The sequence below is a fragment of the Ambystoma mexicanum genome, chromosome 4q, assembly GCF_040938575.1.
Source record: "Ambystoma mexicanum isolate Mex_15411 chromosome 4q, UKY_AmexF1_1, whole genome shotgun sequence".
Lineage (NCBI taxonomy): Eukaryota > Metazoa > Chordata > Amphibia > Caudata > Ambystomatidae > Ambystoma > Ambystoma mexicanum.
Window position 1 is genome coordinate 1,133,596,456 of NC_090928.1, and position 14,861 is coordinate 1,133,611,316.

The 14,861-nt window shown below is 46.7% G+C and overlaps 1 protein-coding gene across 1 annotated transcript in view; it reads right to left on the minus strand.

Annotated features, from left to right (window-relative positions):
* The window catches only part of WDR43 (WD repeat domain 43), a 489,892-nt gene that overhangs the window by 212,884 nt on the left and 262,147 nt on the right, over nucleotides 1–14,861 (minus strand). The window contains exon 8 of the mRNA XM_069608719.1: nucleotides 9,486–9,657. Within this exon, the coding sequence (XP_069464820.1) occupies nucleotides 9,486–9,657 (172 nt within the window). The remainder of the gene's footprint in view (nucleotides 1–9,485; nucleotides 9,658–14,861) is intronic.

Sequence of the window (14,861 nt, forward strand, 5' to 3'; positions counted from 1 at the left end):
CCATTTCAGGGGCGCTCAAACTGTCTCAAAAAACTAGTTTTGTATTGCAGTGTATTGGTATATAATATTAAGTTGACTCCTCTTGTAGTGAATGTATTCTAAATGATTGTGTAATAAATTAATAAGTGTTTTATCAAGAAACCTTGAATGTAGGTGTCTGCTTGAACCACTGCGATTGAAAGACCTCTGTGTAATAACTTTCACTGCTCATATTCCCTCTTGAGACAAGCCTGGATGCTCAGCTCGTTACCAAAAACTGTGTGGTACAGACTCCTAACAAAGGTTGGTTTGGCTTACACCTGTAGTCCTAATTGTGTGTGGTGGTCCCAGAGGGTACTGCATGTAATTCTGCCTAACAAGGGGATAATAGGTAACCCCTCCAGCACTCTATTGTAAGATAGTGTGTGCTGGGTCTAGGAATTTGGAAAGACTATTAAAGTCAATTTCACTTTACTGTCTCTGGGAAACAGTTTATCTAAGAGAAGGTAGTTAAACCTTGGGACAGCCTAAAAGGCTTCCCCTGCGTCACTGCACGGAGAGTGCTATGTGATACAAATGAAAAGATGCCTATAGAGTGGTCCAAAACTCCACAATCAAAGAACACAAGAGTAAAACACACAAAATACGAGAGAATGGGGGGAAAAAGTCCTCAAAATCCAGAAAGGTTGCTGGGGGGTCTCCAAGGTGAAGGGAATTAGCGCATTTATGAGAATTCTCCCTAACAAGGGCAGAGCTGAAAAACTCTGCAAAAAGATGCAAAAAGCAGCTACTGCAAGTCTCCAGTGAGATCAAACAAGTGGCAGACAAAAGATGCAAGTACCCTTAAGTCAAGACAGTAAGAAGATCCAGCTGGCTTCTGTTCTGGTTGCAGTGTTGCAGATCCTGGGTTCCTGTGCCTCAGTCGTGGGGACAAGAGGGAGAACGTCTGGTGGACTCCAGCAATGCAGTTTGATGGTTGTCGGCAGCTATGGGCTCTTTCCAATTCAGCTGCACTTTGCGGTTTCAGCAATCGGTCAATAGCGCCACCGCAGTTCTTGGACACTTGATGGGCTTCCCTTGCTTCTGGGGTCCAGCACTCTGGAGGTGAGTCAGACTTGTATTGTCCTGCTTCGGGAAGGTCCTCAAGATCTTCCTGGAGCTCTGGTCCGGCTGAAAGACGATGCACTCTATTCTGGGTTTCCTGATCCCTGGCACTCGGTTCCAGCAGTAGCTAAGAATTACAGCCAGCAGGGAGAGTTTTTCCAGCAAAGTTCATCTTGGGGTTTGTTAGGGAGAATTCCCAGAAATGTGCCAATTCCTCTCTACCTTAGAGACAGCCAGCACTTTTACTGGACTCTAGGACTTTTCATTTTTAACCTGGAGAGAGTGAGACCCTTTCCCCCCGCCCTCTCGTTTTTGTGTGATTTGGACTCTGTGGTTGTATTGGTTTTGGAGCCTGACAAACTCCATAGGCATCTTTTACATTGCGACAAAGCACCTTCAGTTCAGTGGCACAGGGAAGTCTTTCAGATTTCCCAAAGGTTTAAATACGTTCTCTTGGATAAACTACTGTTTGCAAGAGCAGTGAAGTGAAATTGACTTTACTTACATTTGTAACATTCTAGACCCAGCACGCACTCTTACAATAAGGTGCTGGAGGGGTTACTTAGAATCCCCTTTGTCTAGTTTCTCATGTAACAATTTTATGGTACCCTTTTTACAATTAAATGGCTGGTGGCAGGGTTTTATGTTTTCCTACTGTTAGGCAAGATTGTACGCAGTACCCTTTGGGTGCACTACAACAACCCTGACCACCTGGCAATAGGAACCCAACCTTTGGTATAGGCGTGTACTACACAGGTTGGTAGCGTGTTGAACAGCCAGGCTTATCTCAAGAGGGGTCAATGTGAGCTGTAGGTGAGTTAGAGAAATTTAAAGTGACAAGTATTCAAATAAACTCTTACACACAAGGTTTCTTGATTAAACAATTATTAATTTATTATTATTTTACAGTCAGTTTGAGTAAGCCTTCTTCAGAAGGGGCCAATATAATAGTAACACAAATACACACCAAAATACACACTTAGTGGTATAGTCCGATTTGACGGTCAAAAAATGGTCGCAATGACCAAAAGTTCTAAAAATGTAACCACCAAAGGTTCGAACCTGGTGGTAGCATTGAAAAGAAAAAAAAATGAAAACAAAAAAACGGGGGATGGAGGGGTGTCATCCGCATCGCCCCGCTCACTAAACTTTATGGTATAGTGAGCAGGGGCTGTGGGGACACCCCTGCAGCCTTCAGTTTAAAAATAAAAAGGACCCTGTGGCGCCGGTTGAAGTGAAAGGGAGCTAGCGCTGCAGGAACCCAGCGTGAAGATGAAGGTAAGTGGGGTTTGTTTATGTTGGGGGTGTGCTGAGGGTGTGGGTTTGGGGGGGGCGTGTTGTGTGTGGCTGTGAGTATGTATGTGTGTTCGCATGAGAAAGGTATGAACGTTTGGTAGTTCGCACCTTTCTCATGCGAACGGTACGGCCGCGGTAGTTTCTACCGCGGCCAAATCACTTCGATTCCTTTTAGTTTCTCTAAATCAGCAAGTACCCATTTGGGATGGTACAGACACTTCCTACACCCTCAGGTGACTAAAATAGCTAGGACACTGGACATTGACATATTACTGTAGCATTTAGATTAATATTTAGGAGTATGTCAAAGAAAAAGATTAAAAAAGGTAATAGCGTCCGTGTTGAATCTTGCATCTAGATTGTCTGCCCAACAACATTGAGCGTCCACTAAAGTTTTACTGTATTCAATTGTGCAGTTACATATTAAAGTCAAGCGATATAAGTGTACTCCATTAATTTCACTGTGTTGTGAACCCACTGTGTTGAATTCCACTTCTTGACATTACAACCAAGCCTCAACTCCCCTGCGCCTCGCCATGACTCCATCCCTCCCAACTAAAGCCAAAATGAGAACTTCACTCTGGCAAGCCTCGCACGTCGCTCCCCTTAACTCCTCCCACTCCCATCTCAACCCACCCACTATCCTACTTCAAAGCCAGAGGAGCCCGATGGCGCGCCAACCATCCATTGACCTCCGTTTCTCCCGTCCATTCCACCCACCTCAGAGCACACTCCCCCCTCACCCGTTTTACCCCAGAGTTCGCCCCCCCCATGCCACCACTGAACCGCCCACCCACCAGCGCAGAGCCACCTCCACCCCCCCCACCCCTTCCTCCCGTCGACTCCCACTAACATCCCCCAACCTAAAAACTGCACGTCTCGCCCTGGCAGGAACAATAGCCGCCTCTCCATCGCCCTCTGACCCCACCCTCTCACACACACCAACTGCACTGAAACCCCTGAAAAATAGAAAACAAGCCTGGTCCCCTTCAATCTCCCACTACTCCTCACCCCTCCTACCTCGACCCATCCCTCAATCTCTCACCACTAACCATCACCTCCCTCCCTCCCGCCCGCCACCGGCTTCCAACCCCTCTCCCTCGACTTCTCACCCAGCACACCTAGCATCCCTAGCCCCATATGATTCACCTGTGAATGCCCAGTCCCAAACCCCCCTGCCCAACTGCCCACCCGTCAAACTCAGTCCTCCCCCTGCCCACTCCCTCCTCCGCCCGCCTACTCGTCCCAACCTCCATCGACCGATGGGCAGCATTCACCTCCCAGATCCCGCTGCCACCCTACCCAGTCCCTCTCCATCCTACCTCCGCCACCGTTCCCCGTCAGGCCCTCAATTCCCACAACCACCACCACCACCACTACAGCCTCCAGGATGTAAGATGCATCCTTTTTAATGCCGCTCTGTAGCGAAAAACAGAGCATCGTTGACCTCCTCGCCTCCGACAATCCAGACCAAGTCTTTATCACGGAAACCTGGTTCTCCGACGACTTTGCCCCTGTTGCTCATGAAGCCTCCCCACCCACACACCCCCAGCCACCCCCACTCCACCCCTTCCGACTACTCCGTCATCCCACTCAACAGACCCTCTAGAGGAGGTGGAGTAGCAGTCGTTCTCAAATTACACTTCTCCATCTCACTCGTCGACTGCCAGACAATCACTCCTTGCGAATACCATCTCATCAAACTACCACTCCCCGACGTTCTCCCACAGCATCCTAATCTACAGACACCCCCCCCCCCCCCCCGGCAATGACAGACATTTCACAACCAACCTCTGTGACTCTATAGCCACCAAAGTAAACCACCCCCTCTCACTCTTCTAGGGGACTTCAATAGCTGGCTTGACATTCCTACCACCCCCATGAACCACTCAGTCTACTGCCTTGACGTGCTTAACCTCTGCCTTCACATGAACGGCCCAACTCACACTAAAGGACACATTCTTGATGCCATCTTTAGCTCCCACGACCAGATACATCTAATCCCCCCTGTACCTCTCATCTGGTCTGATCATTTCATTGTCCCTTTCACCATCCGCTCACCTCCCTCCATGCCCATCCTTGAGCCAGCTGCCCCCCTCTGCCACAAATGGTGGAACTAAAGATCCTCTCCCTGACCTAGCCAAAGCTTTGCTTCAAAGACCTCCCTCAACCATCGCACGTAATGAACCCTTAACCATCGACTCTTGGCTCAATATCTCACTAATACCGCTCACCCCCACTTGCCAATCCTCCTCTCGCTGTGGTCCTTATCCCATATGGTTTACTCCAGAACTGATGACTGCGAAACTGATTAAATCCCTCGAACGCAAGTGGCGGAAAAGTAAAATCAACCTGAGTAAATCCACCCTCGCCCTGCACCGTCGCCACTACAAAGCCGAAATCCGAAAAGCTAAAAAAGCCCACAACTCCCGAATTCTCAACTGTGGAAACCGCAACAAGGAACTCCCCAAAATTGTCTGAATTGGTCAAACCGCCCTGTACCTCTCAGCCCAATCCACCCCATCTCAATCACTCTGCAACTCGCGCTCTCTCTCTCCACTTCTACACTACTGCTCTCGACATAACTTCTCTTAACAAACTGCCCTCTCACCGCCACATAATCCATCCGCCCCATCAATAAACCCCAGCCCGCCAAGGCAACAACTGCACCCCCTTTCCTATCGTTCACACCAATCTCGAGACAAATTTCTTGACCTTCTCTCTGCTCGAAAACCATCTGGTTCCCCCTGGACCACTGCCCGCCTCAGTCCTCAAAGAAATATTCTCATCCACCTGCGCAGGAGAGTATGCAAGAACCATCCTAAATGACTCCGTCCGCTCGGGAATCTTCCCAGACGCCTTCAAAACTGCACATGTCAAGCCTGTACTAAAAAAAAAAAAAAAAACATCCCTCGACCCCCTCGATCCCAAAAACTAGCGCGCCATCTCAAACACCAGGTTCCTTGCAAAACTAATCGATCTAAACGCATACTCCCAACTAAATGCCTTTGTTGAATCAAACCACCTCCTGGAACCCGCACAATCAGGCTTCAGACCATGACACAGACGAAACCACTCTGGCCTCAATCTGGGACGATCTTAAAATCACTGCAGACTCCGCAGGATGCGCTGCACTAATTCTCCTAGACCCCTCTGCTGCCTTCAACACAATTAACCACTCAATCCTACTTGACAGCCTCCACTCCCTAGGAATCCGTGGAAATTTTCAAATGGATAGCCTCCTCCCCAACAGGAAACAAATAACCCACCTCTCCCCACCTTTGCCTCAACCGCTCGACCAGTCAATACTAGAGTACCACAAGAAGCGCCCATCAGCCCTCCTGTTCAACCTCTATATGTCCATCCTCCCTGGAATAATTCGCCGGCACAATATCCTGTGCTTTAACCATACCGATGACGCTCAAATAATCCTAAAACTCCTCAACTCAGACTCCAACTCTCAGCCCAACCTCGCAGCCCGCCTCCTTGACATTGATCGCTGGTTGACCACAAACCACCTCCTTCTAAACCCCACTAAAACAAATTGTGGTGTGTGGCAACACCAAGCGTCTCCCCCACCCTATACCTTGGCCCACATCCATGGGCAATCCACCCACCAACTCTGCCACAGTAAAAAAAAAACTTGGATGCACTCTGACCTAGCCCTCTCTCGCAAATCAACAATGTATCCAACTCCTGTCATTACCATCTCAAAATTCTTATATGCATTTTTCCCTACCTCTCCTTTCCTAACAGACTTGCTGATTTTCAGTCAATTGTAATGTCGAGACTGGACTACGTAAACTCCCTCTATCTCGGAGTCCGGGCATACCACCTCATTAAATTACAAAGCACAAAACGCTGCAGCCAAAATGCTACTAGCACTGGTCCTAAGAGACACCTCTCCAGCTCTCAGAACTCATCACTGGCTCCCAGTTGGACGAAGGGCCACTTTCAAAACCCTATGCATCACCCACCGAGCAGTGCACAAGACCAGCCCTCTATACTTGCAAGACAAGCTAAAACCCCACCGCACACTCTAAGATCAAGCTCCGCCCTCCATTTATTGATACCAAACACCAACTCAGTCAGGATAGGAGGATCCTCGTTCTCAGCCTTGGGCCCCTCTCTATGGAAATCGCTTCCACCCCACAGACTCACCCAAGACTACTAGTCATTCTGCAAACTACTGAAAACGTGGCTCATAACACCCAAGACCACCCAAAGATGTGTCCAAACCCCCCCCCCCTCCCAACAACCGAATGACGAATCACACAACGAAGCTGTCCTACCTGGTGCACACCCGCATGATAGGACATAATGGACGGATTAGAGGGAATGCTTGGAGTGAATGGAGTTGATGGATTAAACGGAGTGAATGGACACAGTAAACAATGTCAGTTGATCGAGCAAAGAAAATAAAGGCGTAGATATAATGGATAGGGTGACTAGAACGGACGAGTGGACGGACGAGTGAATGTCGTGGAGGGCATGGATGTTACAGCTGAGACCAGGTGAGTGCGCCTGTATCCCATATATACACCGTTATTCCATATATACACCTGTATTCATCCTGTCACTATATATCTGTATGTCGCTATGTACATCCCCACTGTGTGTCCTGCTCACGTGCCTGGTCTCAAGCGCTTATACTGATAACCACATCACACCACTACGCCTACTCTCTACTATACACCATCATTCAACCAGAACACAGCTATACCCCAGTTAATTTGGCCTAGCTGTTCACATACGAACACGACTCCATGATCACCTCATCACCCTAATAAAACACAGCTAGCCGAGCACATACCGGCCAGTTGTTGGCATAATCGTCCCTCATGCCTAATGCAGCCAGAGCCCAGTCTAGGTGTCCACCCACCAGACTGAAACATCCAAATGATTTCCTCGCCTCCACCTATCACTAGGAAGCAGCCATCACCCAACAACTACACCTGCTGCACACCTATCTGGTGCACCCACGCACCGTACGACACTCTCTCTCTACTGACCTGAACTACGGTTCCCAAGGGCGTTCAACCTACCAGTAACATAAGAAAAAACAGATCTCACAAATATTTGACATCAGGTAAGTACTTTTGGTAACCCCCACCACCACCAAGTAAGTTAACCCCTTCCTGGAAGAAAGACCAAACACAATGTCAGAGGGACGAAGAGTCATTCGGGGAGTTAGGCCAGGCAAAAGTCAATTGGACAAAAGTCTAGGTGAGCTGAAGCAATTCTTGCAGGTAGGTAAAAGTCTTGCACAATGTTTTAGAAGTCTTTGTAGAAAAGAAGAAATCAAAGCAGGGCCACAAGCTGATTAGGCTTGTGAGGTAAAGAAGCTGTTAGCAACTCTACAGAAGCAACCAAGACACGTCTCCACTGAGAACAAGCTAGGCTACACAACAAAAGATAAGTTCTTAGACTTTACAGTACATTTGGTTAGAAGAAAACTAGTAATAGCTGTCTTCTGTTCCTGGGCCTCAGTCGTGGTGACAAGAGGGAGGACGTCTGGAGGACTCCTGCACTGCAACAAGACGGTCGGCAACAGAAAAGGACTAACTTCTATACAGTGGCACTTCACGGCTTCAGCTGCTCGCGTCTCAGCAAATCGCAACACCGCAGACTCTTGGCTGTCGAGATGGGCTTCACTTGCATCTGGGGTCCAGCACTCTGTTGAGGTGGCTAAGGCTCGGTCAGTCCTGCTTCCTGGTAGTCCGGAGGATCTTCCTGGAGCTCATGGCCAATTTAAAAGCAACACACAATCTGGTGTTCCTCTCCCTGTCTCTAGATTCCAGCAGCAACGACAGTGGAAATTCAGCCAGTTTCGAGTGGATGGCCAGGTGGCTTACTTTGGAGTTGATTGGTCCCACCAACTCAAGGGGAGACTTTGTCCTTGCAGGGCTTCTCTAGTCGAGGCATATTCGGAGCTTCAGCACAGCAGTAGGGCTTCACCGGGCAACCCAACGGTGCAGGAGGTGCAGCAGGCATCTTGTCCAAGCAGTTCTTCGGATTCCTTCGTCCAGTGGTTGACTGCCTTCCAAGCCAAAAAGCCTCACCATTTATACAGGTTTCTCCTATTCATGCCAGCCTAGCTATCAATCACAGAGCAGGGTGACGGTCCTTGCTGGACAGCCAGCTGGCCAATCACATTTGGGTGCATTGCTGTAACTAAGGGGATTAAGCACAGGGTGCATCGGGGACCTGCCTCACTTCCTGCCCCTGCCGGACATATTGGAGGCAGAGGCGGGCTGCACTCGTGAATCCCGCCAAAGACAATATGAACAAAGGGACCAAACCTGGTTTGGTGCGCAGAGTAAATCTCAAGAAGGATCTTTCCAGCACGAAATGGCAAAAAAAAACCTGGGGCCATTTTGACAAAATGGGCACTCATAGGTGTTTTACCAAGTCTGCAAAGGCAACCCATGGCAAACACCCACGAAGGTAGTAAAAAGTAACCACTGCCACCAGCAATTAATTGAAGGAAATTGTTACATAAGAAACTAGACAAATGGGATACTAAGTACCCCCTGCAGCACCCTAGTGTAAGATAGTGTGTGCTGGGTCGAGAAAGTTACAAATGTAAGTAAAGTCAATTTCACTTCACTGCTCTTGGAAACAGTTTATCCAAGAGAAGGTATTTAAACCTTTGGGAAATCTGAAAGACTTCCCTGTGCCACTGCACTTAAGGTGCTGTACGTCACAATGTAAAAAGATTTTGCCTATGAACTTTGCCAGACTCCAAAACCAAAAGAACCACAGAGTCCAAATCACAAAAATACATTAGAGTGGGAAGAAGCATCTCTCTCCAGGTTAAAAATTAAAAGTCCTAGAGTCCAACAAAAGCGCTGGGGGTCTCTAAAGTAGAGAATTCTCCCTAACAGCAGACAATTACATGAGACATAGAAATTAGTTTCCTTTGTTGCCAATTATAACCACTGGGGTAAGAGCAAGGAAAGGAGAACCAAATTCAACCGAAACATTGGAAATGTCCGTCAAAAATATGACCACATGGAGGGTATGAAAAATAAAGAAGCATAAAAGATGGCATCCAAGTATAAACATTATAGTCCATATTGATTTGTAAAAAATGATCAACCCACCAATCTCTCCATGACAGGATGTATCGTGCTGCCATATACAAACACCAATGATTGTTTATCCGCACAGAAAGCTGCGGACAAAATGGAGACTGGTTTAGGTGAAGATTCGCCATCTTTCCCCGACGTTGCAATTTCGACTACAGAGTTTGATACAAGAGGCTTTTTGCAGTACCTATAAGAAAAAGGAAAGAAATAGGAACATATTTGAAGCTTCTATTGTGTTGAAATTCTATATAGTACTATATAAACACATTGAAGCAGAAGATTTGCAATGGCACAGTAGAGATGCTGCGATTAACAGGCATCTGTGTCCATCAATTTACCCAGCATATTGCCACTGACAAGTGCAGTTAGCAGTTATGACTTCTTCACGGACACACAACATTGGGTAATTGAGAGCAAACATGTCAAATAAAGGCACAGAGCACAAGGGATATATATTAGGGTTTTCTTATGTCCTTGGTGCAAAGATCCTTATAGAGTATGCTGATTCTTAAGTTGCAGAGGGGCAGAGCTGTCCAGGCAAGTCAATCAACACAATAAGGGAATTTATCAACACATTTTTTAGGTAAAATTGTGCAAAGCGGAGATCACAATAACCATTCAGGAATTCGGTCTTTCAGAGAGTATCTGATGTTTCCTTTTTATGGAACCCATTGCTAGGGAGAATTCTCAGAAATGTGCCAATTCCTCTACACCTTAGAGACCCCCAGCAACTTTGCTGGATTTGGAGGACTAGAATTCTCTAACCTGGAGCGAGCGAGACCCCCCCCCACACTCATGTATTTTTGTTATGATTTTAACACTTTCTTTTGGTTGTGGAGTCTGACAAACACCTAGGCATCATCTTTTACATTGTGTCACAGGACCGTCAATGCAGTGACACAGGGAAGTCTTTCAGATGTCCCCAAGGTTTAAATACCTTCTCTTGGATAAACTACTGTTTCCAAGAGCAGTGAAGTGAAATTGACTTGGCTTACACTTACCTTTTGAGACCCAGCTAACACTATCTTACAATAGTGTGCTGGAGGGGTTACTTAGTATCCCCTTTGTCTAGCTTCTCATGTAACAATGTTATGTTACCTGTTCCTTGATGAATGGATGGTGGAAGTAGTTTACTTTTAACTACTGTAGTGTGCTTTTAACGCAGGCTGCGTTCACAGCTACAGTAAAGCACCCAAGGGTTCCATTTTTGTCAGAATGGCCCAGTCTTTTTTTTGCCATTTCTTTGTGGAAAGGTCCTTGAGATTTACTCTGTGCCCCAAACCAGGTTTGGTCCCTTTGTTTGTTTTGTCTTTGGCGGGATTCACAAGTGAAGCCCACCTCTGGCTCCAGGGTGTCTGGCGAGGGCAGGAAGCAAGCGAGGTGCCCGAAACTGTGCTCAGTCTCCTAGGAGACAGAAATGCACTATGTGACTGGCCGGCTGGCTGTCTGGCAAGGACAGCCACCCTGCTGTGTGACAGCTAGGCTGGAACGAATAGGAGAAACCTGGATAAAAAGGCGAGGCTTTTTGGCTAGGAAGGCAGAGTCGACCACTGGATGAAGGAATCCGAAGAAGAACTTGGAAGAGACGCCTGCTGCAACTCCTGGACAGTTGGTTTGCCTGGTGAAGCCCCGCCGCTGTGCTGAAGCTCAGAATTCGCCTCGACTAGAGACGCCCTGCAAGGACACTCCCCTTGAGTTGGTGGGACCAATCAACTCCAAAGTAAGCCCACTGGACATCCTCTCAGAGCTGGTTGAATTTCCACTGCCGTTGCTACTGGAAACCGTAGAGCCAGGGAGAGGAACACCAGATTGTGTGCGCTGCTTTTAAGTTGGCTAAGAGCTCCAGGAAGATCCTGCGGACTCCCAGGAAGCAGGACTAAGCCTGAGCCACCTCAGAGTGCTGGACCCCAGATGCAAGGAAAGCCCATCTCGACAGCCAAGAGTCTGCAGTAGTGCTATTTGCTGAGACGCGAGGAGCTGAAACCGCGAAGTGCCACTGAATAGAAGTCGTTCCTTTTCTGACGCTGACCGTCAAGTTGCAGTGCAAGAGTCCTCCAGACGTCATTCCTCTTGTCCCCAGGACTGAGGCCCAGGAACACAGGATCTGCACAGGGACAGAACTCAGCCAAAGCCTTTTTCTTCTAACCAAAGGCACTGTAAAGTATAAGAGAAAACTTACCTCTGGTTGTGTAGCCTCACTTGTTCTCAGTTGAGACTCATCTTGGTTGCTTCTGTAGAGTTGCTATCAGCTTTTTTACCTCAAGCCTAATCAGCTTGTGGCCGACTTTGATTTCTTCTTTTCTACAAAGACTTCTAAAACATTGTGCAAGACTTTTACCTACCTGCAAGAATTGCTTCAACTCACCTAGACTTTTGCCCAATTGAATTTGGCCTAGCCTGGCTCACTGAATGAATCTCCTTCCCTCGGACATTGTGTTTGGTCTTCCATCCAGGAAGGGGTTAACTAACTTTGCATTTAGGGGGGTTTCAAAAGTACTTACCTGCTTCAGAATATTTGTGTGATCTCTTGTTTTGATCAATAACTTTTTTTTTTACATGCTCTTAAGTCTGGTTCTAAATGCAACCAGTGGTATATTAATGTCTAGAGTGTCCTAGCTACTAAAGTCACCCCGAGGGTGTAGGAAGTGTGTGTGCCACCCCAAAAGGGAACTTACGGATTTAGAATTAAGATTGTGTATTTTGGAGTGTATGTGTGTTACTATTATATTTCCCTTCTGAAGGCTTATTCAGACTGTTAAATTAATAATTGTTAATCAAGAAACCTTGCATGTAAGAGTTTTTGAATACTTGTCACTGTAAATCGCTAACTCTCCTACAGCTCACATTGACCCCTCTTGAGATAAGCCTGGCTGTTCAACACGCTACGAACCTGTGTAGTACTGACTTCTACCAACGGTCGGGTTCCTATTGCCAGGTCAGGGTTGTTGTAGTGCACCCAGAGGGTACTGCATACAGTCTTGCCTACCACCCCTAAATGATTTGCTTTTTCCTGTTTTTTTCTGGTTGTTTGACAGTTTTTCAGCAAGGGGTACTTAAGCTAGCACATGCAAGAGTGTAGCAAGTGGAGATCCTGGCCTTTTCTCAGATCAGTAGTTTCTCACCTGAATTGCTGGAAGATTGCACAAAGAAGAGCTTTGGATTTTCTAGGACCATGTTTGGCCATACTGGCTAGGCCCAGTTTCTTTTGGCTGAAATCCCTTCCTGAGCCATTTCACCTCTCCCCCCTCTCAGTACCCCAGTGGCTGTACTGGCCGACCAGTTCTGGGACAACTTTCTAGTTCATTGTAGTGTTGCCACCAGCAAGATCCTCTTGGACCAATCACCAATGTAGGAAGCTTCCCTGCCACCACTCTGCTTCAAGCTCTGGCTTGGCTCACCCTGGGCTGCTGTTAGGACAGTTTTTCTGAAGTCTGTTGGGGAGAACTCCATTTGTGTTAATTTCCATTCTACCTTAGAGACTCCCATCTCTTTTGCTGGACTTTAGGACTTTCATTTCTAACCTGGAGAGAGTGAGACCTTTTTCCCCACACATTTATTTTTCTGTGATTTGGACTCTCTTTTGACCTTGGAGTCTGGCAAACTCCATAGGCATCTTTACATTGTGGCACAAAGCACCTTCAGTGCAGTGACACAGGGAAGTCTCTTAGATTTCCCAAAGGTTTAAATACCTTCTCTTGGTGAAACTACTGTTTCCAAGAGCAGTGAAGTGAAATTGACTACTTACATTTGTAATTTTCTAGACCCAGCACACACCATCTTACCATAAGGTGCTGGAGGGGTTACTTAGTATCCCCTTTGTCTAATTTCTCATGAAACATTTTTATGTCATCATTTCAACAATTAATGGCTGGTGGCAGTGGTTTACTTTTTACTACCATTGTGTTTTTATTGCGGGCTGTGTTCGCAGCTGCAGTAAGGCACCGAGATGGGTGCCCATTTCGTCAAAACAGTTAGACTCTACATCATTTTCCTCATCAATATTATCCACATTTTCTGAGCGATTAGGGGTTACAGCCAAATTTCTCAGTCATTGATGTCCCAACAATCTTTCAACCAATTCATTTTTCTTTCCTTTAACAAGGAGGTTCCCATCTTTACACATTTCCTTCAGTTGATCTGTTAAAATGATCAGGGCCTTCTGTTTGTAGTTATCCATATTAGGCATGATAAAATTGCTTTTCTAGTGGTGCTTAGCCTTGTGAAGGTCACTATCTGAACAAAAGTGAAGCAGAACTCTCAATGTTACAACTATACAATGTATCCTCACCGCCTGCCACCAGTCTTAGGCAAAGTTTGCATGCAGTACCCTCTGGGACCACTACACACAACTATGACTACAGGTATAAGCAAAACCAACCTTTGGTATAAGTCTGTACCACACAGTTTTTGGTAGCGAGCTGAGCAGCCAGGCTTATCTCAAGAGGGAATGTGAGCTTGTAAGGGTGTTACACAAAGGTCTACAATGACAAGTATTCAGATAGACACATAGTCAAGGTTTCTTGGTAAAAACACGTATTCATTTATTACATAATCATTTATAAAGCATTCACTAAATGAGACAACCAATATCACAAAAATTATACCCCAGTACCGATTACTAAGCAGTTCATCTCCCTTGAAGTAGGAGCAAAAAGGCATAAGTTAATAAAACGAATATTACAGTTACTCTAAAACAGTGCCAATAGTTTGAGTTCACCAGATGAGTTGATTCAATGCAATAGGTAGGCCAAAGTAAATGGACTAGTGTCTTGTATAAGTAAAAACGGTTCTGGTATTTAAAAACAAAAAAGACTTTGCCACGGTTCTTAGAAGTAGTTCACAGAAGAAAGTTTCATATGTCGGGTCACAAGCTGACTAGGCCTGCAAGTTGCCAAAGTTCCACTAATTCCCGCGGTGAGAGGTAAGTTCTCGGTCAGGTTTTCACAGTCCCTTATATTGAATAAAAAGATGCAGCTGAAGACTTCTGTTCCTGCAGATCTTGTTGTTCCTGAGCCTCAGTCATGGGGACAAGAGGGAGGAAGTCGGGGGACTCCTGCACTGCACATGGACGGGTCAGAAAGCTAGCAAATTGGCAAATCTTCAATTCCGGTTGCTGTTCTTCAAGCACACAAGCTGGTGTCCTCCCCCCTGGTTAATCGTAACTAGCTCTGAGAATGGTACCCATGTGGCTTACGAGTTGATTACTCCCACCAACTCAAAGGAAGGAGTCGTCCTTGAAGGGCTTCTCTGTCGAGATGAACTTGGCGAGTCGGACCTGCAGCACGGCTCCACCGGGCAAACCAACAGTCCAGGAGTTGCAGCAGCCGTCCTCTTCCAGCTCGTCTTCGGCTCTTTCGTTCCAGTGGTCGACTCTGCCTTTCAGTCCAGGAG